General features: G+C 51.8%; 1 protein-coding gene across 1 annotated transcript in view; it reads right to left on the bottom strand.

The window, feature by feature from the left end:
• Positions 1-4,505: 4,505 nt before the first annotated feature.
• The window catches only part of TGM3 (transglutaminase 3), a 38,354-nt gene continuing 15,149 nt past the window's right edge, over positions 4,506-27,710 (bottom strand). Inside the window, exons 6-13 of the mRNA XM_042930313.1 lie at positions 25,875-26,052; positions 25,649-25,784; positions 16,057-16,160; positions 14,673-14,918; positions 10,960-11,268; positions 8,412-8,569; positions 5,124-5,257; positions 4,506-4,750 (exon numbers count right to left, since the gene is read on the bottom strand). Coding sequence (XP_042786247.1) covers positions 4,603-4,750; positions 5,124-5,257; positions 8,412-8,569; positions 10,960-11,268; positions 14,673-14,918; positions 16,057-16,160; positions 25,649-25,784; positions 25,875-26,052 — 1,413 coding nt within the window. The 3' untranslated portion in view covers positions 4,506-4,602. The remainder of the gene's footprint in view (positions 4,751-5,123; positions 5,258-8,411; positions 8,570-10,959; positions 11,269-14,672; positions 14,919-16,056; positions 16,161-25,648; positions 25,785-25,874; positions 26,053-27,710) is intronic.

Genomic DNA, 27,710 nt, shown 5'->3' with positions numbered 1-27,710 from the left:
TGTAGAGGCCAGTGCCGGGGTAGGGAAACCTGAATGGTTATTGATGAAAGGCTAGAGGCTCGGTGTGGACAAGTCTGAGAGTTAAAATCCCGGAGGGGCCCCATCCTAGAGGGCACTCAACACGTCTGTGAGCTTTACCCCCCAGGAAGCTACCAGACTCTCACAGTGAAGATCAGAGAAAAATCTCCTCAGGCTTCAGGAAGGGAAGGGAAAAGAAACTATTTTGAAATATGCCAGAACATTCTGTTCTTCTTAGCAAGGTCGGCCCCCAGGAGAAACTAACCAGAGCTGGGCTTTTGTCAATGCCTAACTGACCCCGAGGAAGGGAAATACCCAATTTCAGCCCCTTCTAGCCTTCCATGTGGGAGAAGGGAAATACACAACTCCCACACACCCCCGCCTTTCAGTCCCAACCACCTATGGAGGAGGGGCAGGGACTGAGAAGCCTATGTAAATTTCACAGGTCAGAGGCACAGACACACTACAAACCAGACCTGACCATAGAACTATAGAATGCTTCCCCTCCTCCCACACCTGATGACCACATCACTAAAGCTTATTTACAGTAGTTCATCTTACCCGGTGCATCATGTCTTGCTCTCAAGAAACAAATTTACAAGGCATACTAAAAGGCAAAAACACAGTTTAAAGAGACAGCCCAAGCATCAAAACCAGACTTAGATATAGCAGGGATGTTGGCATGATCAGACCAAGAATTTAAGACAACTTTTAATATGCTCAGAGCACTAATGGATAAAGTAGACAGCATGTAGGAACGGACGAACAATGTAAGCAGAGAGCTGGAAATCCTAAGGAAAAATAAAAAGAGAAATGCAAGAGATCAGAAACACTGTAACAGAAATTAAGAATGTCTTTGATGGGGGGCCCCTGGGTGGCTCAGTCAGTTAAGCATCTGACTTCGGCTTTGATCATGATCTCACGGTTTGTGGGTTCAAGCCCCACATCAGGCTCTGTGCTGACAGCTCAGAGCCTGGAGCCTGCTTTGGATTCTGTCTCCCTCTCTCTCTGCCCCTCTCCTGCTCGCTCCCCCTCCTCTCTCTCTCTCTCTTTCTCTCAAAAAATAGCTAAAATAAACTTTAAAAAAATGTCTCTGATGGGCTTATTAGTAGACTGGACACTGCTGAGGAGACAACTTCTAAGCTTGCTATCTCTCAATAGAAACCTCCAAAACTGAAAAGCAAAGAGAAAAGCAAAGAGAAAGAAGGGCTGGAAAAAAAAAAAAAGAAAAAAGAAAAAAAGAAGAACAGAATACGCCAGAACTCGGGGACAACTATATATGATGTAACATCCATGTAATGAGAACACCAGAAGGAAAAGAAAGAGACAATGGAATAGAAGAGATATTTGAAACAATAATGACTGAGAATTTCCTCCAAATTAATGTCAGACCCCAAACTATGAGCTAGGAAGCACGGAGAACACCAGATAGGATAAATGCCAAAAAAAACCCCAAAAAACCCACAAAAAACAAAAACAAAAACAAACAACCCCCCCCAAAACCCTACATCTACATATATCATTCTCAAACTGCAGAAAATCAAAGAGAGAGAAAAAAATCCTGAAAGAAGCCAGAAGTGGGGCAGAAAAACAACAACAACAACAACAACAACAACAACAACAACAAAAAAATCCACCTTCTCTATATGGGAGCAAACATAAAAATTATGTCTGATTTCTCAGAAAACGTGCAAACAAGAAGAGAGTGGAGCTAAATATTTAAAGTGTCAAGAGAAAAAAAAAATCCATCAACCTAGAACTGTGAAATTATCCTTCAAAAGTGAGGAGAAATAGCGACTTTCTCAGACAAACAGAAATGAGGGAATTTGTTACCTTGCAAGAAATGTTAAAAGCAGCTCATTGGAGAGAGGAAAAAATGATCTAGTTCAAGCACTCAGCTCTACATAAAGAAAGGAAAAGCACTGGAGAAGGAATAGGTGAAGGTAAATAAAAACTTATATTTTTTTTCTTTTTTTTTGTTTTTATTTTATTTTATTTTTTATTTTTTTAAATGTACATCCAAATTAGTTAGCATCTAGTGCAACAACGATTTCTGGAGTAGATGCCTGAGTGCCCCTTACCCATGTAGCCCATCCGCCCTCCTACAACCCCTCCCGAAACCCTCAGTTTGTTCTCCAAATTTATGAGTCTCTTCTGTTTTGTCCCCCTCCCTGTTTTAAAAAAATTTTTTTTAATGTTTATTTTTGGCAGAGAGAGAGACAGAGCATGAGCAGGGGAGGGGCAGAGAGAGAGGGAGACACAGAATCCAAAGCAGGCTCCAGGCTCTGAGCTGTCAGCACAGAGCCCGACGTGGGGCTCGAACTCACGAACCGTGAGATCATGACCTGAGCTGAAGTCAGCACTTAACCGACTGAGCCACCCAGGCGCCCCTCCAGATGCATTTTTTTTTTTTTAACGTTTATTTATTTTTGAGACAGAGAGAGACTGAGCATGAATGGGGGAGGGTCAGAGAGAGGGAGACACAGAATCTGAAACAGGCTCCAGGCTCTGAGCTGTCAGCACAGAGCCCGACGCGGGGCTTGAACTCACGGACCGAGAGATCATGACCTGAGCCAAAGTCGGCCGCTTAACCGACTGAGCCACCCAGGCGCCCCATCCAGATGCATTTTTAATGTCACACCTTAGGAGTGTCACTCCAGGAGAAACCCAGGGATAGGGATCATGCTGTGGTTGATTTTTAATCTCTCTTGACCCCATGCCCAGCAGAAAGCTGGGTCCCTCCGGAAATGCTTGCTGATAAGATGGCTGTTTGTGGAAAGTAAGGTCTGGGGCAGGCCTCCCAGGGATGGCAAGATATGGATTTCCTTCTTTCTCTCAGAGACCGGAGTAGGTGTCTGTTGATTTCACCCTCTCCTACCTCACTGGGGACTGCTGCAGAATTTCCGAGGAGGAACGGAACACCCCGTCTTCAGGCCTAGTGCAGGGCCAAGGCCCCCAGAATGCTTGGAGAGGGTGGCAGAACTTTTGGGAAGAGAGACAAGCCCCTCGCTCCGCAGGGGAAGCCTCTGCTGCGTTTAGACACGGGAGCCGGGGTCTGGTGATGGTTCCTTGATGTTGGGAGCAGAGTTGGGCACGAGTGCTGGTGGCGGCTGCCTCCAGGAAACCGTGGAGGTGGGAAGCTGAGCCCGGAGCGGCTTGAGTGGCAGGAGGAGGAAAGAGGCAGCTGGGGCCGGCCAGCCCTTTTGGTGGATCAAGGAGGTTGCAAGCGTCCCATGGGCCAGGGGACCCCACTAAGGGCAAGTGGGCTCAGGAAAAAGCACAGGACCTTCCAGTGCGGTTAGAAGTAGTGGGGTGAATCTCTGGGGACTGAAATTAAGGGCCATGTTGCCCCCATCATGGAACACGTAGTGGCGAAAGCCTGCCTTCACACGCTGGCCGACATCAGTGGATCAAGCCATACGAGGGGAAGGGGGAAGGAAGGAGGAGCAGGTCGGGCCTGAGCCGAGCAGAAGGCAGACGCTTTGAGCTGGACGTTGAGGCAGAAGCTTCTGTTTAGCCCGGACTGGCCGACTCAAGAGAGCACGGTACGATTGCCAAAACGGAATCTGTCAGCACAAGGGACCGGGAAGCTATGGGCTCTGCTTGGGGTCATTTCGAGGGGCAGGGAGACCGAGGAACCACCAAAGCGTGCTCGAAGGCAGAGAAGGTTCTGGCTGAGTTAGCAGTGCTGTGGCTTCCTGGCTGCAGGAGGAGAGGTGCGGCTTTGAGGAGGGAAGAGCCCGGTGCGAGCAGAGGCTGGGCCTCTCCGGGAGTCTCCTCTGCAAAAGGGTTCCAGGGAGGACTTTGAGGTCCCTTCCCACTCGGCCCAGCAGCCACACAGAGAGCACGCAAAGCCTGCCTGGGACAAGGGGCTCCCTCTCCCGGCAACCTCGTCTATTTCTGGACATCCTATTAGAAAGTTTATTCACTGAACAGTGAATAAACAGTGATCTGTCCTACACAAGCCCACACTCCCTTTGGACACTGGCATGTGGGGAACAAGATGTCCTTGGGTCATCCCTTCTGCAAAAGAACATGGCCGCTGCCCCCCTTCCTCCTCCACCACCTTAGGCAAAGCAGCAGTCTAGTACAGCCCGTGCTGATTGTGTTCTTTTTAACTTTTATTTTGAGTGTAAAGATGTGAGTGCCACGACAGTGTGAGTGCGGGACAGTGCCTCCTGCGGTGGCCGGAAGGAGGAGCGGGAATGTCCCAACTGCATAGGCTTGGGATCAGCAAACCGTCCGCACCGTCTCCTCCCCCACAGCCATTCAGAGAGTCGCTGGGTCAGATGCCACTCTGTCCTGCAGCATTGCCGGCCTTGAGGGCCGAGCAGGGCCACGGGGCTCATGGGAACGTGCAAAAGTGAATGCGTCTCAGGGCGGGAGGTAGCCAGCCCAGCCCGGGAAAGGTGGGGGGGGGGGGCGGGGGCATGCATGTGCCGGAGGCTGGGGGTCCCGTCCGGGCTGGCTCGGGGGACGTCGTGGATTTCCCAGGCTGGACATCATGGGCGGGAGGGCTCACTCCACAGGCGAGCGCCGCCTGCCCCGTGTTACCCAAGTTTGTATGGGGCCCCCTCGCGCCCTTCATTCGGCCACATCGATGGACAGCATGGCCTTGATCGCAGGGAATTTGTTGCAGGAGAAGTCAGCGAGCAGCTGCTTGGTGCCACTCCGGGTGGGCAGGATCTCAAAACGCACCCGGGACCGCTCCTTGGGGCGCAGGGTCGGCACGCTGGTGGGGAAGCGCACCGTCAGGGTTGATGGCGAGGTTCGCGGACCTCGGGCTAGAGGGGCCCCCTGCAGCCTCAAGTCCTGCGCTGGTGGGGCTCCCTCTGGCTCCCTCCCTGAGTCATGCCCCACCCCCTGCTAGCTTGGGGCCCCTCAGCTGGGGAGGGAGGGAGCCCCATGATCTCCCACATACGGAAAGCCCTGAGGACTGGCTCCCAGCGCCGGTGATCTGGACTTCCTGGGAGTTCAAGTCTGGTCAACCCCCAAACCAGATGCAAACGTGCGTGCCTGCGTGCGGACTCTCCCAGGGGCTGCGGGGAGGCTGCCTCCGACCCCCTCCCACCGTCCCACACTGGCCCCTCAGGCCCGGGACTCACTCAATCCTGAGGCTTCCCAGCAGCAGCCCGCTGCCCTCCACCATCAGCACGCAGTCCTTCACGGGCTCATCCAGCGGGTTGGAGAAGAGCATCTGGACGTTCACGGGCTGCTGCACCCGGGCCTGGTCCAGCACCTACGAGGAGAAGGGTTGCCGGAGTCAGGACATGGGCTGGTAGCCTCACTTGCCACTTGGTGAGAGCCCACGCAGGCTGGGTGGACAGCTCAGTGATGGGCAGCCACCCCTGCAGGGGCTCCCTGGGGGACCGCTGCCAGGCCCCGTGCTTCCAACGGGACCCCAGGCTCGGAGGGAGAGGCGGCACGTTGTAGTGACTGAGAGCACTTTGTCTTCTCTGCCCCTCTTCCTGGTCGTGCTGGGAAGGGCAGCCCTGCTTCCCAGGAGGGCCCGTTCCACGTGGGCTGCTCAGAGGGCGGGGGACTGTTTCATTCTGAACTTAGAACTTTCCTGGGGCGCCTGGGTGACTCGGTCGGTTAAGCGTCCCCCAGTCTTGGTTTCAGCTCTGGTCGCGATCTCACAGTTCGTGAGTTCAAGCCCCACGTGGGATTCCGCGCTGACGGTATGGAGCCTGCTTGGGATTCCCTCTCCAGCTCTCTCTGCCCCTCCCCCACTTGTGCGTGATTTCGAGCCCCGCGAGGGGCTCTGTGCTGAGCTCCAGCTCAGAGCCAGGAGGCTGCCTTGGATTCTGTGTCTCCCTCTCTCTCTGTGCCCCTCCCCCACTCACACTCTGTCTCTCTCTCACTCTCAAAAAAAAAAAAAAAAACATTAAAAAAAAAAAAAAAAAAAAAAAAGAAAAGATAAAAGCAGTATTTTCTTTGAGGCTCCCACTCACCGGTCTTTTTCTTCCCTTCCAGCCTGGAAGCCCTCTCCCTGGGAGGCCTGAGCCCACTCAGACCCCCACTCAGAGCCTCATGCTCCTCTCCACAGGACATGGCATTGGGCCCCTCAATTCAGGCCACTCTCTGATGACACCCCGGTCTATCGATGTCCTTTGAAACTTCTGGAGCCAAAGTTTTCCCTGCGTGTCATGTGTGGTCTGGACAGGGCTCCCTCCTTGCACTGTCCTTGGCCAGAGAAGCCTCGGGTTCCCATCAGGAAAGCAACCTGGACTATTTGTTTGCTGTCGAAGAGAGAGCTGTGCTTCTGTCCCTCCTTGCCTTCCAAAGAAGGAGCCAGATGAGCTCATGGATACGTAAACACTGACGTAGTGTTCACACTGATATTTGGTTTTCGTGTTATTTGTTCTTCTTGCCTTATTGCTGCTTACCACCCTGTCCAGTTGACCCAAATCTGTATGTGCACCCAAAAGGGAGGGTAAGAGCCACCAGAAATCTGAATCTGATTATCAGTGGTTCACGGGCCAACGTGAGGGACATCACCCTTTGGGACAAAGTTCAGATTTCATGGTCTGATTCCACAGTATAACGTCCTCAATGCTTGCTGCGAATCCGTGCTGGGTTAGAGAACGGGACTTCATCCGAATGGTTACCTTTTCATACAGATTACCCTCACGGGTTTAAAAATCCGCACCCTGCTCTGAGTGAGCTGTGCACGGATTCTTTCAAATCAAGGTAAGAATGCGTGGTGCTCTGCAGGCTGATGTCAAGGCGAGATTGTGTTAGGAGCAAATTCGCACAGAGATGTCCGAAAGAAGAGAGATCAGATGCCCTTTTGAAAGATTAAGTAAGAGAGTTCTTGGTGGCACATTTCCAGCCTATTTGTATTCTGATCTCCTTTCTAAAGATATTATAGTCTCTTCAAAGACAAAGGCCACTCGATATGGAAATCCAAAAGCAACAGTGTTGCACAACAGTGTTGAATAAAAGAGAAATGATAAAGCTACAGGGGCGCCTGGGTGGCTCCGGTGGTTGAGTGTCTGACTTTGGCTCAGGTCATGATCTCACGGTTCTTAAGTTCGAGCCCTGCGTTGAGCTCTGTGCTGACGGCCCAGAGCCTGGAGCCTGCTTCTGATTCTGTTTCTCTCTCTTTCTCTCTCTGCCTCTCCCCTGCTCATGCTCTGCCTCTCTGTCTCTCAAAAATAAATGAGCTTTAAAAGTGAAAAAAATAAATACATTAAAAAATTAAAAAAAAAAAGATAAAGCTATAAGAATATTTGATGATACTGGATAAAGGAGTATAATGGGGGGAAAATTACCTTCACTTAAACACTGATCATTTTAACACAATGTTTTCATAACTGAACCAGCTGCTACCCAGCGTCCCCTCCCAGCTTCAGCTGTCCATCACGTCCATGGAGAGGATGCGTGGTTCTTGGAAATGCCTTGGGAAGCAGGAGAGGCTTTGGCACACAGGGGACAAGCACCAGCTGATGACGAGGACGCGCGGGTGGGGAAGAAGGCAAGCCGGAAGCCAAGTGCCCTGCTCTGCTCATGACTATTTTACAAAATCTGATTAGCTTCTAAGATGTGGCAGCAGGGGAGCCAGTGATGGGCCCAGAGCAGGGACAGCGCCTCCCCGGGTGGAGTTTACAGACGGGTAGGAGAATGGAGCCAAGGTCAAAGTGCACAAATACAGGTATAACTTCAACTAGAACAGATGCCATAAAGTAAGAGCACAGAGGGCTCTCAGGGACCTATAACTGGAGACCGAGCCTTATTTGGCGGGGCAGGGAGGGGACGCGTCAGGAAACGCTCGTCTGGGGAAATGGCCCCTGCAAGGGAGGTATTTTATTATCGCGATGACAGAGTTAGAGCAATGGAGCCACAGAGATCAAGGGACTTAACTCAGGGTGGCTGCTGGGAAATTGGTGGGGCCTGGGTACAAGGTCAGGCCCAAGGGCTGAACGGCTGCCCCTCTCTGTTTTCCCCTAAACTCCCTGGCCAGGACAGGGGCTGCCCTTCTGAGGTGGGGGACCACTGCCCACTCTGAAGCACAGTCTAGACGATGCTCTGCAAGCGTGGCCAGCAGCTAGGCTGTGGGCTAGACCCACCCCTTGTGAGTCTCTGTGATTCTCGAGCCTGGCCCCGCCCGGAACACAGCAGGTGCTCAGAGCTGAGGAACCCCTCCAGCGGCTTCTCAGCTGATGCCCCCAGTGCATCTGGAACCTGATCCGAAGAAGCCCAGGGGCAAATGTGTTTGTTTATTACCAGAAACAAGGATTCCGGTCTGAGCGGGAACGCTGGGCCATCCACTTGGCGGAGGCTGGACCTAGGTCCCTGACCCTCTCAGCGGGGAAGGAGCTGCTTTGCGGTTTGGGGGTATTGGTAGGGCTGGGCTGGCTGGGGAGGCGCCCATTCACCGCCCCCCTTACCTCCAGGGTCAGGCTGGGGTTGTCCAGGATGATGTCCCTTTCTACCACCACCTCTGCCTCGTCGGAGACCTGGCACACGGCGGTGGTCCGGATCATGTTGTCTGCCTTTAGGTACTTCTCGTACTGAGCGTATGTAATCTTCACGGGATGCTTTATTTCTGGAAGGAGAAGCCGGGGAGGGCAGAGTGAGAGAGAGTGGGGTGGACTTCTGGAACCTTCAGAGCTGATGATACCAAGCCAAGGCTTCGGGAGCTGGCAGGGAATGTCTGCAGCCCGGGGCTTGACTGAGCCCTCCCTGCTGGGCCCGGTGGGAAACAGGCCCCTGTTCTGTGCAGCCTCTAGAGCCGAGGCTGGGGAGAGACCAGGACTCCGGCTGGCTGGGCAGCTTCCCAGGAGGATGGGTTGGATGGGCTGGAGACACTTCCCTTCCTGGAACATGTCAGAGGGCAGGGAAGAATACAAATGTTAGCCGATTGCCTAACGATGACGACAATGGCGATGACAACAAAATCTTAACTAGGAAGGGAAGCCAGGGATCGGCTGAAGAAATCGAATAGCCTGGGATTCTATTGCGACAGGTCCCCGAGCCACCTCGCCACCGCTGGTCTCTCCTGCTTCCGAGTCCCCCCGGCCCACACACCAGGCGGACACGGCTTTGGAAGCGCTCCCCCCACCCACCCCCTCCAAAATCATGTTCCTCCTCTCCCATGCCACTTCACAAAGCTCCTTGCTGGCTCAGAAACGAACAGATGATCATAAGGGGGAAAGGATAGGAAAAATGAGGTAAAAACAGAGAGGAAGGCAAACCATAAGAGACTCTCAAACACAGAGAGCAAAGTGAGGGTTGGTGGGGGGGGGGGGGGGAATGGGGGATGGGCATTGAGGAGGGCGCTTGTTGGGATGGGCACTGGGTGTTGTATGGAAGTGATGAATCATGGGAATCCACTCCTAAAGCCAAGGGCACACTGCATACCCTGCACGTTAGCTAACTTGACGATAAATTAAACAGAAAAGAAAAGAAATCACGTTCCGATGCGTCCGTCTGGCCCTGCATCCCTGAGCCCAACTCACCTCCCCCTTGAAAGAGCCCTTAGTGATTGTCATTGTTCCTTTGACCACACAGACACATGGTGGCCAAACCACAAGGTTCCTTCGGCTAGAAATGCCTCCCCCAGCTTCTGTCCATTCACCTGGCTTTTCCCAAGTCTCAGGGCCCCTCTCCCTCCTCTGTGGTCCAGGCCATTCCCACCTCTCTCCCAGGGGTCACACTGGGTGGCCCGGGGTGCCCCGGCACCCCTATGCCCTTTGAGAGGGAAGCTGCCTCGGCTGTTCGCACTGGAGGAATGTACGAGGCCTGCCTCGACTGTACAGATGGATGTGCAGAGTTGTGGTTGTTTCAACCCTTTCTCTCATGTGAATTCTTTTTGGTCCACAAAAATAGCTCTCCCCTAGAGCCTTGAAGGGAGACAGCAGCCCGGCGGTTGCTTCTGGAGGGGGGAAGATTTCTGCTGAAATTCTGCCAGAAGACAGGTTGCTAGGGCTGCAGCCTCCTGACAGGTGTAACACCTCTCAGTGTCCTTATAGACAGAGCTCTTCTTTCAAGACGGGCTGTATAATTAATCAGTTTTTATTATGGGAAGCAAATAGCCACCCCACCCTTGTTAATCTGCTTTGTAAGTCCCAACTTTTCATAACAGCTTGGCGGATTTTGCCAACGTGGGCACGCCTGCCTTCTAATCCTCTCAGAGCGCCGGGCCTTTTTCTGCCCCGCCTCGCTCCTTTCCCATCTGCGCTACCCAGGACCGGGGAGTTTCTGCTCCTCCCAGATTCTCTGGCCTCCAAGAACACCCATCACTGCCGAGGGAAATCGGGAAGCTTCCCCCCTGGCTGCGGTGTGGGAAGGAACATTGGACAAGGGTTTGAGACCCTGCTCTGTATTGCGACCCGTCCGGGGGCAAATCTGAAAAGTGGTTCGTTGTGGGGTGGTGGTGGGGTGCGCTGGGGTGGGGGTGGGGGTGAGGCGTGTGGGAGGGGTAGGCAGACATATAATCTAGAAAATGGGGGGTGGGCCTGGATTTAGCATCAGGACGCCCAGGGCTGAGACCCCCGTACTGCCGCTAGCTGTGACGCGTAAGCTCTTAAAGCAAGGTCACAATGTCTGCAAGCCTCAGTTTCTGCCTCTGGGAAAGGGGATACTGAAATCTGCCCGTTTCAGAAGATCAAATGAGAGAGGATGTGAAGAAGCTCTCTGCACGCTGAGCGAAGTGCGTGTACCTGCAAGGGACGTCGCGGTGTGGCTATTAACTGCCAGAGCCTCCTTCCTTCCTCCCCCCAGGGGTGTAGAAGGATCTGGGTTGGCACCGCCCTGACCTGCACTGTTCTCACTGTGACAGCTTTCAAAACTTCAAAACCCAAGGCTTAACCACAGCAACCATGGGCTGCTCCTCTCTTAGTCAGCTGAATCCGTTCCAACAGGAACCCTCCAACCCCAAAAGAACATGAGCCGCCTTGGATGCATGGCGTCCCCACAAACCACAGGGCGAGTTACCTTCTTCGGGATCCAGGGATATTGTGACAGAGTCCTTCCACACTTCGTGTACCAGTGTGCCGTTGTAGACGATGGTCCAGGCCGTCATGTTCACGGTCACCGTCTTCATGTCGCTCGTCAGGTTTTTGAGTATCAGGGCCATGTTGACTTCTTTGCCCACCTCCAGGATGCCGGTGACCTTGAACTTCCCAGAGATGCTGGGCTCCCTCCCCCCTCTTTCCAAGTGTCTCGCAGACGTCGCACCAAAAGCCATGCGGGGTTTAAGTTTCCCCAAAGCCTTCTCAAACACTTGTCTCTCCTGGCTTGAACCTGTGTGGTTGGAAAAGAGGGAAACATCTCAGGGAGGGGGTGGAGCCTGGACAAAGGACAGCGCTCTACCTGGAAAGGCAGCCTGGGACTAGTTGGCTTTGCCCACTGAGCCACGATTCTCATCGAAGCAAGTGGCCACGCTCTCGGGGCCTCCATTTCATCCTCCTTAACGCGAGGCTCACAGACCCACCAGTCTGTGGCGCTTTCCCATTCAGTGGGGAAAGCTTTAGCGACACCTGCACCAAGTTACCATCTGGCTTGATATTTTGCTCAGCTTAATCAGTGTAGATTTCGTGCCCCTTTTCTTTGTTTTATTTATTTATGTTTGGATAAAAGGTCCCTGGCGAGAACAAGCAGGTACTTTAAAAATAAGTGACGGGGACATTCGTGTGGCTCAGTTGGTTAAGCGTCCGACTCTTGATTTTGGCTCAGGTCATGATCTCAAGGCTCGTGAGTTCGAGCCACACGCCAGGCTCTGCAAGGACAGCACAGAGCCTGCTTGGGATCCTCTCTCTCTGCCCCTTCCCCTCTCACGCTCGCTCTCGCGCTCTCTCACTCAAAATGAAGAAAGGAGCTTTTAAAACAGAAAAAGTAACAAAAACGGAGTAAAAAAAGGTTAGAGTGAGTTCATAAGCAAAAAGTGGGGAAAAAAGGTTATGATTTAGAATTGGCTTCATTAAAAAAAATTTTTTTTTTTTTCCAAACCACTTCACCGTGTTATTCTGCTTTGTTTCTAGAGGTACTTTGGGGTCAAAGAGTGGCACTTCTGTCCGTGTCAAAAAAGAACTTCCCGTGGTTGATTTGGTCCCGCATTATGACTGGTTTAAATTGTCGAGAGAGTTCAGGTTTTAAAACCCCAAGGATGGATTTTCTGACTCCGACTCAGATTGTGAACACTGCTAAATGTGACGGTAGAGATGTCCCCTGGAGAATGGTCATGGTGACCCTCAAGGTCGTGGCTCTTGGGCATTAAGGTGAGTAGCCACCTCCACGCCTCTGGGCCAATGGTGGCCACACAGTTCACATAAGGCTCCCTGCCTTGACCTGAAGATAGACCCAAGATCAAGGAGAAGGTGCACTGACCCTCCAGGAATGTGGGCAGACATACACAAGGAAGGATTCCCATGTTTGTATCTGCAGACCATACTTAACGGCCCCCGTCTTCCCCAACCAACTTGTGACATTTTTAAGACACCAGATGACTTATCGTAAGCACTTTACAACTTAGCGAGGCCTTTCCCGTAAGTGACATGTAACAACTGGCTGAGATCTCAGAGGCCAACCCATCCAAGGCCATCGTGTTAAAAGGAAGGCCTTAAGAGAAGACACGACCGATCCAAGCAACTGGTCTAATCATGGGGTTAGAAGCAGAGAAGAGGGCCAGTCCCCACGTGTCTATACCCATAGTCCAAGGTTCCCCCTGAACATCCTACTGAAAAGGAGACAGGCAGCCAGATTACCCAAGCTGAAAGCTCCTGGTGGGCTGGGTTCTTTCTGGTGCCTTCCCATCTTCTAGCAGAGTTGTAAGTCCACACCCAGGGCTGGTGTCTGTGCAGGGAGCTGAGCCTTCTGTCCCCAGGACCTCAAAGCAGGCGTGTTTGCACAACGAGGCGCAGAGCCCAGATACCTATATAGGTCACCTGCTGAGCTTACTCAAGACTCAGCTTCCTGCTACTGTCTTCTCCCTTGGTGTTGACGTTGTGCAAATGCTTAGCAACCCATTTTATGAGCTTTTCCTCCCCGGGGCCCTCGGAGACAGGCCGGCGGGCATCATTAGGTAAGGAGAACCGGGGACAACAGTCATCAGCTCTGCTGTCACGCAGAGGCTGGGGCACTGTCCTGCATGGACTCACCCCAACCTGGCCACGGCCCAGCCCTTCTCCATTGGTGAGGAGGTTTGGCTGGGACAGGCAGAGCCCCTCAGTAAGCAGAATCAAGGGGTGACAGCAAGGTAAGGAAATCCACAGGATATATGTCCAAGGAAGCAGTACACTTCAAAAGGCACCTTGGGAGGTCATCATTTCAGTGCAGCGACAGAAGTCCAAGTTGATAAAAATCACCACTATTTAATACATCCTCACTGTGCCAGGCACTGCTCTTGGCCCTTCCTGTGCACAAGCTCATTTACTCATTTATTTATTTTTTAACGTTTATTTATTATTGGGAGACAGAGAGACAGAGCATGAGCAGGGGAGGGGCAGAGAGAGGAGGAGACACAGAATCCGAAGCAGGCTCCAGGCTCTGAGCTGTCAGCACAGAGCCTGACGCGGGGCTCGGACTCACAAACCACGAGATCGTGACCTGAGCCGAAGTCGGGCGCTCAACCGACGGAGCCACCCAGGCGCCCCTGCACAAGCTCATTTAAATCCTACTGAAGACAGGCATTGCTGTTCTCATGTTACCTGGGAGGGAGCCAGGGATCGGAGATCCTAAGACTCCTGCGTGAGGTCTCCTGGTTATAGGTGTATGACGGGAACTGACCTCCTGCCCCCCGGCCCCTACCCTTGTTTCTACATCATGACAGTGTTGAAAATTCTTCGACATCTCCCTTCCCCCTGGCCTGTGAGCTCAGGGAGGGCAGGGCCCCCATCCGCTGTGTCGCTCATTGCCTCCCCGGAGCCGATCACGCAGCGGGCACCAGCTGGGTCTCAGTCCATGTTTATTGACTGAGAGAAGGGCTGTCTGGTCCCAGCCCTGGGGATGGCCTGCAGAGGCACCTTGGGGACCAAACTGAGGCTACCGATCTCATTACCCTAGGCCTATGCTTCCAAATGCCCATAAATACCACTACCCGGGCAGGTTCCCTGCCCTCCACCACCAGACTTGGAATCAGACCCCGTCTCCCGTGCTCAGCTTTCCTCTTTTGTGAGCTGCAGCCGACATCAACAGCCAGCATTTGTGAGAGTTTTGGGCTTCACTCCAGGGCGTGCTCTGGGTCCCTTTAGGGGAGCACCAAGGCAGAGACCCACATCTTCGGGGGCTTTGCCCATTTCGGAGTCCGGAGAGTGTTTCCTGCCTGTGTTTCTTTTAGGCTAGCAATTTCTCCTAAAGCCCCCGGGCAGCCTCCCACGGGAGTCGTGTTTCTCCCCGTGATGTCCCATCGCAGGGCTATCACCCCAGTTGTGGGAAAGGGTCCCGGCCGGAGAGGAGCCGCACTGCCAGCTGCCAGGCCCCGCGGCAACATTCCACGGGCGCCGCGTCTGCCTGTGATGGTTCCGTCCCCACTGGAAACAGTCGGAGGAACTGGGCGTTAGGCGCCAGGGAGCAGTCCTCCCATTCAGGCCGAACGGGCTGAGAGCACAGGAGGAGGAGGAGGAATTCTCTCCCTCCTCCTCCCTCAAAGCCGTCTTCCCACCGCCCAGCCCTGGGCGGCGCAGCCCCCAGGGGCCGTGCCCCCTTCCTACCTTCTGGATACTTGTACTTCTCCGTGATGTCCATGCGAGAGTTGCTGCCCACCGCCTTGGTGCTGATGTACCTGCCGATGCTGCGGGTGTCCGTGGAATTCTGCTTCTGGGTGTTGTTGCGGACGTCGTGGATCCAGGTGATGCGGTCGGCGTTCACCTCCGCGAAGACGAAGGGCATGTCGAAGTCCAGGTTCACGTCACCCTCTCGCACGGCGGTCACCGAAGCGGGGCCGCACTGGAACACCCCTGGTGGCCCAGGCGTAGAGATTGGATGCGTGCCAAAGCCAGGCCAGGCGGGCGAGAGCTCACCCCGGGGAGGCCGCCCACGGCGACGCAGCTTCTCTGCCTCTACCCTCTGAGACTCCTTTGGCCCCGGCCGCCTGCCCCACTCCTTTGGCCCTGGGCACGGGCCCTCCCGGGGGTGCTGTTATCTGCCGTGGTGACACCCCACTCAGACGGCACTTCTCCGGAAGACTGGCCAGTCCCGCAACCCGCTGGCCGCCCCGGGGGGCTGTCTCCTAAAGAGGAAAATCTTGCCGTCTTGTGCCCTTTTCTACCTTCCCAAATCCTCACCCCCTATTCCCAGAAGAATAGCCTAAACCCAGCCCGCAGGGGTCTTGCTCCTCTGAGCTCCCAAGCCCTGCCTGTCCCCTCGCGCCTCCCGCACTTGGCCGAGGTGGATCAGACAGGTAGAGACAGGTGTAGATGTGGATACACAGGATACAGTTTCATGTGACATTCAACATGAACGTAGCCCGCGACACACGGCCCGCGGGTCACAAGCGGGAAGAAGAAGACTTCCTGGAGAGTCTGGGGCCCAAGCCGCAAAGGGAGAGGCCGGAAGTGGGAGCCGAAGCCCTGGGCACCGGGACAGGGAGGGGGCCAGCCTGCATGAGGAGAGCTTGGCTTGGCAGAGGGGCACCGTGGAGGGGACAGAGGTGCTGGGGGCCCTGATCACGGAGGTCTCCAGCTGAGCGGGGGACTCTGGGCGAAATCCCTGGGCAACAGGGGACCGGAAGGTTTCTGTGCTGGGAGGGACAGGCTCCTCGAGGCAGTGTGGGGAAATCCTTGTTGGCAGAGCGTGGCGTCTTCCCCTTGTCGCCTGGCACGTGCCAGGGCCTCCACAGCAGTGACAACAGTCACGTGGGCGAAGCCACTCGTCCAAGTAGCAGCCTGAGCCAAGGAAAATTAGGATGGGAAATCTATGCTGAAAATATTTTGTCTTCGTTCCATCGAGCCTTCCTGACATCGAGCCTTCCTTTCCTTCCATCGAGCCCTCGGGTGGCTTTCCTGAGCCGCGTCCACTGCTGCACAGAATTGAGAGGCCGGGACATAGGGTGAAACCCAGAGGAGGGGGCGGTAAGCAGGGCTGCTGGAGGGTTACCTTGGCTCCTCTCCTGGGGGGTGGCGTCCAGGACCTGCCATCCACTGTACGAGGGGCCCAGGTCAGTCCGCACAAACCAGCCTTCGTTCCAGACGTGGAAATTCCTGCGGACAGAACCACAGATTGCAGAGCTGGCCAAAGGCCACGAAGCAGGAGGCGGCAAAATACCACACCTCTGCCTGACAGTGCGGCGCCCCTTAGTCACCGAGCGAGTTTCCCCTGTGCCAGCTACTGTGCTAAACCTCACCGAGCACCTAAGTCCTCACAGCGCTAGGAAACAGCGCCTTCATGCCGATCTCATAAGAAGGAGAAACTGAGGCTCAGGGAAGTTAAGCAGCTTCCAACAGTACGGTCACAGTTTGGATCCAGGCACCCCTAACCCCCAAACCTGGGTCCTCGACCACGATGCTCTACTGCCTTTCTGAGGAGCAGAATGGCCCCAGGTGGGAGCGAGCATCCAAGCAGGGAAACCCACACAGCTTTTTTTCCTGCGCGTCCTGCTGGGAAACACGTCTGTATCTCACGCCAGCTGAAAATAAATGGGGCTGCAGCAAGAGTGACAGGTCTGGCTAAGAGCCACGTGCTTCTGGGCTGAGGTCTGGCTGAAGAATGACACACGCCAGCACAAAGATGTTCTTCGTCAACCGCGTCACCTCGTCTCCCAATCTGCGGGGCTCCGTCGCGTCTCCAGGGATAGCCAATTAGCCGATGTCTCCGTCATCCCACCTGGTGGTTCTGCCCTCTCCTGTCCTCTCTACGCCCACTGCAACTACATTAGCCTTGGCTTTGGCAGCTTTGATCCAACTAGAAGAAACTGCACATCGGACACGAATCCAACTTCCATTCGACTTGGAAACACAGCGTTTTATACTCGTGAGGTGGAGAGAGTTTGAAGCCGAGTGCCCACTCAGAAACCATAAAGGAAAAAGATCGATACATTTGACTAGGCAAGGATATTAAACTTGCATATACCAGCCAAGCAAGCAAAGTGTAGTTCCATTTCCCGTATGGAAGAGGAAGCTCCTTGTACGTGGTCCCTTCCGCAGGTAACAATAAACTCGGAAAAGGAAAGCAAAACAAAACAAGCCCCCCCCCCAAAAAAAACAAAAAGAAAATAAAAACCAAAAAAACTAGACAACTACCTGAGCGTGAACAAAACAGAAGGATTTTGGAAAGGAGTCTGAACTTGGAGGAAGGAGCCAGCGTGGGGCAAATTGGACTTTTGGTGACTTTGCCCTAAGTCAGACCACATCTGGGGCGAGGTGCGGGGCAGTAAAAACTTCAACGGGTAGCCCACATGTTTCTGACCTGAGGAGCCAAGAAACAGCCTGGGTCAACCAGGGCCACTAGACAGTGAGGGGGAAGCCCTGGAGGGAAGGAGTCAGAGAAAGAAAATCCCAGATTTGTATATAAACTCTGCCCAAGCCTCTGGGCGACTCTGACCCATGCATGTATACAGCAGACAGCAAGCAGTCGGCTAAAGATAAAAGAAGTGAGCTGAGATTCGAGTTGTTTCCTCCCATAGGGTGAGATGAGGTTTGCAGTTTGGACCCAGCCCAGGCAGGCTGCTGAAATAAAATAACAGAATCCAGACATCTCAATGCCCGGGGTTACAGTCCCAGATGACTCAACATAGGAAGAACCAGAAAAACATGACCCATTCTTCAAGGGAAAAGGCAACAACAGAGAGTAACCTTAAACCAATATAGATGTGGGAATTATTGGACAAGGACTTTAAAGCAGCTCTCGGAACGAGGCTCAGTGAAATACGGGGAAATATGGCAATAACAAGTGAAAAGAGAACTTTTAGCCGAGCAAGAGAAACTATTTGAAAGAAAAAAAAAAAAGAACCAAATGGAAATTCTCAACGGAAAAAAGACGAATATCTTAAATTAAACCATTCAATGGGTGAGCTTATTTGTGGAATTGAGAGGACAGAGGAAAAGTTCTGTAAACTTGAAGATAGACCAGTGGAAATTGTCCAAGCTGAAGAAGAAAGAGAAAAGTGGTTGAAAAAAGATCAATAAAATAGGGAAAAAATACGTAACATATACATAGACAGAGATTTACTATAATTAATATTACAAAGTACTTATAAATCAGTAAGAAAAACACAAGAGGACGGGTCAAACACACCAAGAAAGGACAATGAGCAGGCAATTTTGGTAAGAAATACAAACGATTAGGGCACCTGGGTGGCTCAGTTGGTTAAGCGTCCAACTCGGTTTCAGCTCAGGACATGATCTCAGTTCGTGAGTTTGAGCCCCACATCGGGCTCTCTGCTGTCCTCGCAGAGCCCGCTTCAGATCCTCTGTCCCCTCCCCCACCCCCGACCTTCCCCTGCTCATGTGCTCTCTCTCAAAAATAAAAAAATAAAAACTTAAAAATTAAAAAAAAAATAAAAACTGTCAAGTAAACATATTAAAAAAAAAAAAGAAATACAAACGATCACTGAACATATGATTACCCTAGCATACATTTAATCCCATGACCATGGAAAGAAAATTAAAGTGACAAAGAGATACCATCACACCCATGCAAGGAAAAAGACAAAGGCCCAGGATGATGCATGTGGTTGTGTGATGCCTGTTTCCAGATGTAAGAACACAGGCACTGTCAGAGCTCACTGGTGGGAGTTTAAATTGGGGTGACATGTATGGAGGGCCATTGGGTAATGGGTACGAAAAACCTTTAAAAATCTACATACCCACTGAGCTGGTAATTCCACTTCTAGGCATTTCTTCTATAAAATAAGTCACACGGGCTCACATAGGGACACGTGGAAAGGTGCTCACCGTGGCATTGTTTGCAATAGCAAAAACAATGGAGGAGAAATTCGTCAGGAGGGAAATTGCCAGAGAAGTTGTGGCACAGCCATGCACCAGAATATCAGAAAACCGTCCAAAAGAATGAGCAAAACCAAGCTAGCATTTACGTGGAAAGACGTCTAAAATATATCAAGTAAGAAATGGTGCATGGTCCCTGATTTTTAACCACCACACGATCCTATCTGTCTCTCTAAATTTTTACTTATTAAAAAATTTTAAGAAAAGAAAATGCAACAAAAAGAAAAGAAAGAGAAAAGAAAAGAGAAGAGAAGAGAAGAAAAGAAAAGCCAAGAAAAAAGAAAAAGGGGCACCTGAGTGGCTCAGTCGGTTAAGTGCCTGACTTCAGCTCAGGTCACGATCTCATGGTCCGTGGGTTCGAGCCCTGCATCAGGCTCTGTGCTGACAGCTCAGAGCCTCGACCCTGCTTTGGATTCTGCGTCTCCCTCTCTCTCTGCTTCTCCCCAGCTCTCTCTCTCTCTCTCAAACATAAAATAAAACATAAACAAATTTAAATTTTTATTGATTGACATAGAAAGATATAAAAAATTATAAAATAGTTTAACTTGATCCTATTTGGGTCATGAAAACCACCACACATCCAATGTGTGGACAGGACAAAGGGTCTGGGAGAATCCATCTCAAAATGTTATTAGTGTTTTTCTTTGGGAAGTAATTTTGCGCATTACTTATGTACTTCTTTGTTATTATTTTATAATCAGGAAAAATTTGTTTTCATGTTGCATGTTTGGAAGAGGCTTCCTGTGGGGCCAGACGGAAATCTGTGTATGCTAGGCAGCTACCGAAGGAGTTAGAAGCACCCCGTCAGTACTTATGGGGTGCCACATGACCGTGCTAGTCCTGCAAGGAACGAGGGGAGATATAAAAAGTCAGCTCCAACACAAGGCAGAAGGGGATAAGGCCATAAGAGGTGAATAAACAGATGAGTAAGAATAATACGAAGCAAGGATACGAGTGAAGAAAAACAACGCTCTTATTCACGACTGCAGTGACCATAGGTCATCACAATCTTTCTGGAAGGCCACAGTAGTAGATGTCAGAAGCCTTAAAAATGTTCCTTCCCTTTAATCCAGGACATGCCATGTCTAGGAATCTTTCTTACGGGACTAATCACAGATTGTGCTCAAGATTTATATCTGAGAACGTCCATTAGTGTGTTATTTATAACAGGGAAATAGATAGGTAACCTAGGGAATAGGGATTATAGTAATAGCAAAGGTAGGAAAAGAAATAATGGTTCAACCATACAGTGGAATTTGACACACTCAAAACCTTATTTTGGAGATTATTTAAAGACAGGGAAAATGCTCATCATGTAATGTTTGGGCGAAAGCCCAGGACTTTAAAACAAACAAACAGGGGGCGCCTGGGTGGCTCCGGCGGTTGAGCATCCGACTTCGGCTCAGGTCATGATCTCACAGTTCGTGAGCTCGAGCCCCGCGTCGGGCTCTGTGCTGACAGCTCAGCGCCTGGAGCCTGCTTCGGATTCTGTGTCTCCCTCTCTCTCTGCCCCTCCCCTACTAGTGCTCTGTGTCCCTCTTCCTATCAGAAGTAAATAAATGTAAACAAATAAAATAGAAAACAAACAAAACAGCGAGGTTCGTTTCCAGGTGTGGAAAAAAAGGAGGATGCATCTGTGATACGCTCTGTCTTGCACCCTGCCTCGTAAAATGTATAATCCCAATTCCATAAACAACTGATGGAGGAAAGATGGGCTGGAAAACGATCAACTACTCAAAGTATGTGAACAATGGGACTACAGATGGCTTGCATTTCTTTATTCTGAAACTGCCTGTAACTGGGGGGGAAAAAGGGTCATCATAGAAAGGATTGCTAGGAAGATCCATAAGTCTTTTGGAACGGGCCTCCAAGATCAGTGAGAGTTCGCCCGGGAGAAAGCAGGGGGTGTGAGGTGATCAAGGGATGGGACAGGGATGGGAAAGCAGTAGGAACACCAAGTTTCGCGTTCGTCTACTTCCTGGCAGAGAACCCTAGGGGAAGGGCGGGTTTGTATCAAAAATTGATAAGTTGCTGGATTTTAATATTTATTTGCAGGGCGGGAATTTAAGAGCAGATAACAGATTACATCCTGGTCCCTCCCGCATTTGGAAGCCAGGACTTTACGCACGATTATTTGGGATGCATGTGCCTGTCTCTCGAGGGGTTTCAGGAGGTGGGGGGGGGCTCAAGAAAAGGACACACTGCAGGTGTTAGAACTACCTGAGGCGTTTACTAAAAGATGCAAATTCCCCTATCTACCCCCACCCCCCCACCTAAGTCGGTTCTAATATAATCTTGGAAGTTTATAAACCATTGCCTTAGAGATGGCATCTGCCTTCTGCTGAATTCATGGGGTCAGGAGACCCCATCTAGAAAGGAACCCCCAAAGCCCTCTCCCTTCCCCTGGTAGACTCCCATTTGTCCTCAAAGCAGTCCAGACACAACCTCCTCCAAAAAGTCTTTTCCTGATGCGGGGAGCCAGTGCCAGCCGCATTCTGGGCTGTCTCTGAATCTCGCTCAGGATGCGGTTATCTGGGCTTTTCTCCTCCACACCTGCCAGTCTCCTTACGCAGCCGCGAGCTCCTCTGGCCCAGTGCCTGCGTCTCGCTCCTCTTGGGGCCCTGGGCCCCGGGCAGGGCCTGGCACGGGGGACGCACGTCATCGTGTTTTCCGGGGCCCGGGCCATTCTGGGATCCTTGGTTTCCTCGCCGCAAGTGTGAGCGAGGCGCGTTGGGGCGGCCGCGTGTTCGTGGAGGCCGGTAGCCATGGAGAGATTGCATCACGAGCCAGCTAACAGGGTGAGGTGTGGTTGCCAACAGCTCTGCCCCAGAACTGGGCAACTCTACCTCCCTGTGACCGGGCAGGGCGGGCCCCACGTGCCTTCTATCTCAGAGCTATATAAAGTCTGCAAGTAGAGTCAGGTCTGTGACTCCAGAAATTGAGGAATCGAGTCAGGCGAATAAGGAAAACAGGCCAGAGATGTCAAGGGAACGATAACCTTGGCCGTACTTGTTCCAAATCTTTTGCTTAGCGTTCAGTGACAGAACAAGGCCCCACAGGCCTCCTCTACAGTGGCTCGGAAAGGAACCGAATGAAAGAAGCATCTCAAACTAAGCTCCCTGCCCCCACCCCCAGAGGAGCCTGATTCTCGAGAAGCGAATACTCCAGAACCCTGTCCCTCTTAAGCCGAACCACTGGCATGAACAGCATGGCTTGGAAGAAAACCTACCCCACTGGATGCAGTTAATGTGATTTGAAGAAAGATCTGGAAGAAATTGCTGAGGTCCCCCGGCCTAGCCCTTCGTTTTGCAGATGGGAAACTGAGGCACAAAAAAGTTAAGGAACCTATGTAAAGTCATACACTTTAATTTAGAAAGCCGTAGTGTCTCTCTTATTTCTCTCTGGGCCTTTGTTTTCTCATGTACGGAATCAGCAGGTCCCTCCCCAAGATCCTTCCAGTCTCCTAAGGTTCTCTGACTCGGGAGAGTCCTGTTGACAGGGATCTGTGTTCCACCCCTCACTTGGACCCGAATTCACAGTTTGACTTTGGGCAAGCCATTTCCCCTCACTGAGCCCATGAGATAGCGTTTAGTCTTTTTAAAAGATGTTTATTTTTTAATTTTGAGACAGAGAGAGAGAGAGAGAGAGAGACAGTGCACCAGCGGGAGAGGGGCAGAGAGAGAGGGAAAAAATCTCAAGCAGGCCCCTGGTTATCAGCGCCGAGCCGGACTCAGGGCTCGATCTCACCAACCGAACCGCGAGATCCTGACCTGAGCCGAGATCGAGAGTCAGACACTTAGCTGACTGAGTCACCCAGGTGCCCCGAGAGAGAGCGTTCAGTCTCCCAGAGAAGAGCCATCTGCCACCGAAGTGTGAATCAAAGAACCAGTCCCCTCCATCTGCACGGGTTGGACGGCACCCAACCTCACCGCAGCCCTGCTTGGCATCCAGCCAAACCGGGAAAATCTCAGAGTCAGCAGGGTTCGATTGCTCAAGGTAACATTAATCAGGAATAATAACAATGTTCTCTGGCATGTCTCTGGTACCAAGTTGCCTGGGTTCCGAATCCCACCTCCACCGTTTGCTGGTTATGTGCCCTGGGGGGGGGGGGGTGACTCTGTGTCTCAGTTTCCTTGACTACAGAATGGGGGTGATGACGATACCGCCCTACCTCATTGTTCCTGAAGACCCCGTGTGGGCCCCGAGAGAAGTGTCCGGTAAGCAGCGATTGCTCAACAGGCTATTCGTCGCTGCTGTCATTATCAGGCACTATTGGCCATTTCACCTCACTTGATCCCTACCTTCTATTTATTACCTGAGGCAGATCTGAGCAAGGTTCTCCAGGCTTTCAACATTTGCAACCCGCAGAGATTCGGATCAAGGTTTTTCTGTCCAAACCCAGACTATCCTTCTACTAAGAGGTTAGCGAAGTCCCTCCAGGCGGAGGACGACTTGTGGTTTCTCTCCCTCCCCGCCACCCCCCCCCCCGGGTGGCATCTGCACAGAAGGGACAGCACGGGTCCCTTGGGAAGGGAGACAAAAAGTGGGGTGAGCCGGAGTTGCAGGGAATCGAAACAACGAAAGCCGGTGAGAGTCTTAAGGGAGCCAACCCTCGTATGTCACTGATGGATAAGCGTGGAACCAGAAAGATGATGTAGCTTACCGAAAGTCCTCGGGCAAGATGCTAGCGGGGCTGGAACCAAGACTCAGGCCTCCCTGTCCTTCTATCAACCAGTCCCCACCTGCAACCGGTAGGGAGTGGGGTGGGGAGGGACCCCTGGTTGCCACTGCTCTCTGAAGAAACTTCAGAAAAAGCTGGTGGGGGGTGAGAGGGTGAGGGGTGAGGGGTGAGGAGACCCCCAGCAAGAATCAGAGCTTTTGGGGCCTGATACCCTCCAACAAGCCCCCCCCCCAAAAAGACAGCAGAGACACCCTGGAATGCCTCCAGGGGCCCATGCTTGTCCTAAGATGGTCGCATCTGGAATGAATTATAAAGCTAATGTGGTGTGGTAGTGTGAACCAATAACCACGAGAGCTGGATCCTAATTCCAAATTCAGCTTAAAGGCCCCACATTTCTGTTCTCAGGAAGCCTTCCTTGAGGCCTCCTTTCCCGAGCTCCCACGGTGCTTGCCGTCTGATGTGTTTCCCTGGCATACCACACACCATCCTGTGTTGCTAAATGGTCTTGACTAATGGCTTGCCCCTTCCCTGTCTTTGACAGCAGCAGAGGGACCGAGTCTCAAGCTCTCTGGTCCCTCTGAGGTTCCTAGCATGTAGGACAATCACAGAAGTGTTGTGCCCAATGGGACCTCCCCTCCCAAATGGTATTGGGCCAAGCATCAACTCTTGTGAAGGAAACCAAGGCCAGGAATGACATTGCCCCAGCGATGAAAACAGGTTGCGGTGGGATTTTGGACACAACAACAAAAAGGAGAAGAAAACCAGGGAGAAGAGACCAGGGAGAAGAAAAGGTACCCATTTACGAGAAGCTGGAAAACAAAATCTTGCTAAAGCAGCAATGCCATTAGAGAGGAAGTTGTACGTGCACAGATCAAGAAAGGACATCCTGAAATGAGCTTTCTCTCCCTCATTACTCCCTGGAATCCACGTGACCTTGGGTGAGCTACATAAGCCTTACTCTCCTTCCGAGGCGAGGGGATATTGATATCACCCAGTTCCATTGTTGGTGTGGGGGTTGTTGTTGATTTGTCTGAACAACTTTTCCCATTAGTATTTAGTCCCCTTTGACTCATTAAATCGGTTACACTAAGAGCATTTCAGAAAAGCTGGACCTCCCTCTTCTGAGAATATTAAGTAACAGGGAATATTTTATAAGACTGTCTCAGAATTGAACGTCTGGAAATAGATGGCATCAGGTTATCTAGCCATATGCATGCATGTGAGGGATGGTGTGTATGGGGGGGAGGGATAGCCTTTGAAATGGATTAAAACAGTAGATTATCGACATAGGCCTGTAGTTCTTTGCATATATCGGCACAGAGATATCTACGTGTATGTACAGATATAGACATAATTATTTTCAGTTGCCATTTGGTAATAACTTGGCTTACTGCACAATCTCAGATAGCTGTAATAATATTTATTGCATGTATATATATTGCCATATGAAGTCATAGGTCTATGTCTATAAGTTTTATATAGCCTGCCTCTGGGGGCCATCTATTATACATTACATGTGTATGTGTGTGCACATGCCATATATACGGTTAGAAATGTATATGTTCAATTACATACCAAGCTTCTTATGTTCAGCTGGAATCCAGAATAAACTAGCTTTGTATCGTATCGATCCAGGTACACGAAAAGTACATATGCATAAGAGAAAATGTGTTGCTTTCCTTTAAGAAAGCCCCTAAGTCATACGAGTCGCCTGAAATAAGGTAAATTTATATTTATCAACGGAAAATCAATAGTTTCAGCATTTACCGTTCTGAAGTACAGAGGGTCTAATGGGCCCTGTAAATTCAGGGTGATTGTGCACAGCCTGTGAGCCATTGGTTTTCACTGGTATCAGAGCCTTCATCTGAAGGCAGGGGGGTGGACTGCCAGACTTCCCAGGACCCTGGGAAGGGGTGTTTTGGATCTTCCTAGACGTCTAATCGGCACCGCCCACGTTTCCATTCTAAAGCTTGTGTCGATGCGTTAACTTGCCTCCCAGCTCCTGTTGGGAGCTGGATCCCAGAAGCCGCTCAGGGCTGGTGCTCAGAAAGGGTCAACTACTCACCACACGCTATCACTGCCCTTGTCCATGGGTCTCCCATAGGCGTCATAGTACACGTCCACACTGAGGTTTCGGTCTGTGTCATGAGCCGAGTTGAAGTTGGTGACCACCCGGGAGGGAATCCCGAAAGAGCGCAGCACTGCAAGTCAAGGGGGCCGTATGAGGACCCAGGCTGCTGTGGACATGACCCTCCTGGGGCCCCCTACTGCGGCCCACTGACGCAGAGTACCTGTGTTGAGGGTCCCAGCAAAGACCCAGCACTGGCCATATCGGACTGGCCTGAAGCCAGACCTTTTCCACTCCTTGAGGATCTCCACACTGCCATTCCAGTTCCGTGGGTCCCGGCCACCCGTGTAGCTGCCGCTCCAATTCCCAGAGATCACACCGTTGTCATCATTGCCGTTGACCTGGGCAGGAAAAACCCCACATGAATCAGCGTAGAGTTCAGGGGACAAGGCGGCGAGATGAGGAAGGAAACCGGGGACATGGTCAAGTGGTTTCTCTGTGTCTTTCTGGCTGATTTGGGGATGATCATTGTAATAGCGATCCTCTAGGGGCACGGAACAGTTTAGCAATTTAAAAGTGCTTTGGGCCATGATCGATGGCCCATGACCCATCTATCAATCCTGTGAGCGGACTCACATGACCAACTGAGGCTCCACGGCTTTTCAGTGGCAAGGCAGAGTCAGTACCCCAGCCTGCCAGAACTCAGGGACTGTCGTTGATGTCTGACTTGGAAGTCTATGAAGCAGCCAACTTCTTGGAATGCATAAAGATGGAATATTGCTTTTCATTCATTCACTTCATTCATTCATTCATTCATTCATTCAACTTAAGATGTGATTCTTGGGGAAGTAACAAGCAAGATGCAATGTGAACAGGGCACCCGATTAGGAATCAAGAGACCGGAGTTCCATTGTCTTTTAGAGACACATATTGAAGTCTTTACAAATGAAATGATATCCTCAAACAATCTGTAAAGGAGGGGGTCAGAGTGACACAAGACTGGCCTTGAGTAAAGTAACTACTGAAGCTGAGGGTGGGTCCACGGGAGTTCAGTTTACTCTTTCCTCTACTTTTGCGAAGGTCTTGGCTTTTCCATGACAGAAAAGTTAAAAGAGAAAGAAAGGAGAAACCAAGTTATAAGGCCAACTTTGCCACTTGTCAGCTGGGTGACTAGGGGCAGGCCATTCAACCTCTCTGGGCCTTGGTTCTTCACCTTCCTTCCCCTACAGGGAAAGTTAGAAACAAATGACTTCCAGCGGCTCAAGTGTTCGAAGTTTAGGAAACTTTGACAGGCATTTAACCCAACCATCGAGGCTGCGAGGCCTGCTCCCTCTCTTTGTGGGGCTCCGCGAGTGGCAAGACCGGTGAGAACAGATAGTCTGGACCCAGAAGGATCTTCACCCAGCCTCCCGCAGCCCCTCCGTATGAGGGATGTGCTCTTCTGCCCAGCTTCCGGGAAGGCCTGGGCTATAATCGTGGAATCAGGCAAGACGGGCCTCCTCCAAGATGGAAGATTGCACGGCCCAGCCCATCTCCTGAGTCACAGGTACCCCCGCCACAGCCACCGGAGTGGTAATCAGCAGGGTCATCTCCAGCTGAAAACAGAGCATCTCAAAGCACTGCACAGGCCATAATTAGCTCAAAGCCCAGCCCGACCAGGAGGTCTGGAGAGAGTGGCAGGGAGGTGCAGCTCAGGAACTTGGCACTGAGATACGGTGCTTTGTCCCCAGGGTCAGAGTGAGTCAGCAGCTGCCAGAGCCGGCTGGCCTCACCCACCCTCTCCTGGGCCTGTGAGGCTCAGCCTCCCTTAACCTAGGCCTCAGCTCCGTCCCACCCCTCCCGGGCCACTTGGTTTTCAAAGCTCAGCCCAGGCCCCACTTCCCTGGTTCTAGCCCACCGCCTCCATACTCCCTGGGCCTCCCCTCTCCTTTCCTGCAAGGCTCCGTTTTAGACTCCATGCCCTTGCAGGAAGCCCTTTGGTTAGTAAGCAGTCAGAAGATGGTTCCAATTTCTAACAACGTAACGAGCTCATTAACTCAGGCTCCAACTCAAAAGTAGA

The sequence above is a fragment of the Panthera leo genome, chromosome A3 (assembly GCF_018350215.1).
Source record: "Panthera leo isolate Ple1 chromosome A3, P.leo_Ple1_pat1.1, whole genome shotgun sequence".
In the NCBI taxonomy this organism is placed as follows: domain Eukaryota; kingdom Metazoa; phylum Chordata; class Mammalia; order Carnivora; family Felidae; genus Panthera; species Panthera leo.
Note: the sequence above shows the minus strand (reverse complement) of the source record. Positions and strands in the feature narration are given on the sequence as shown.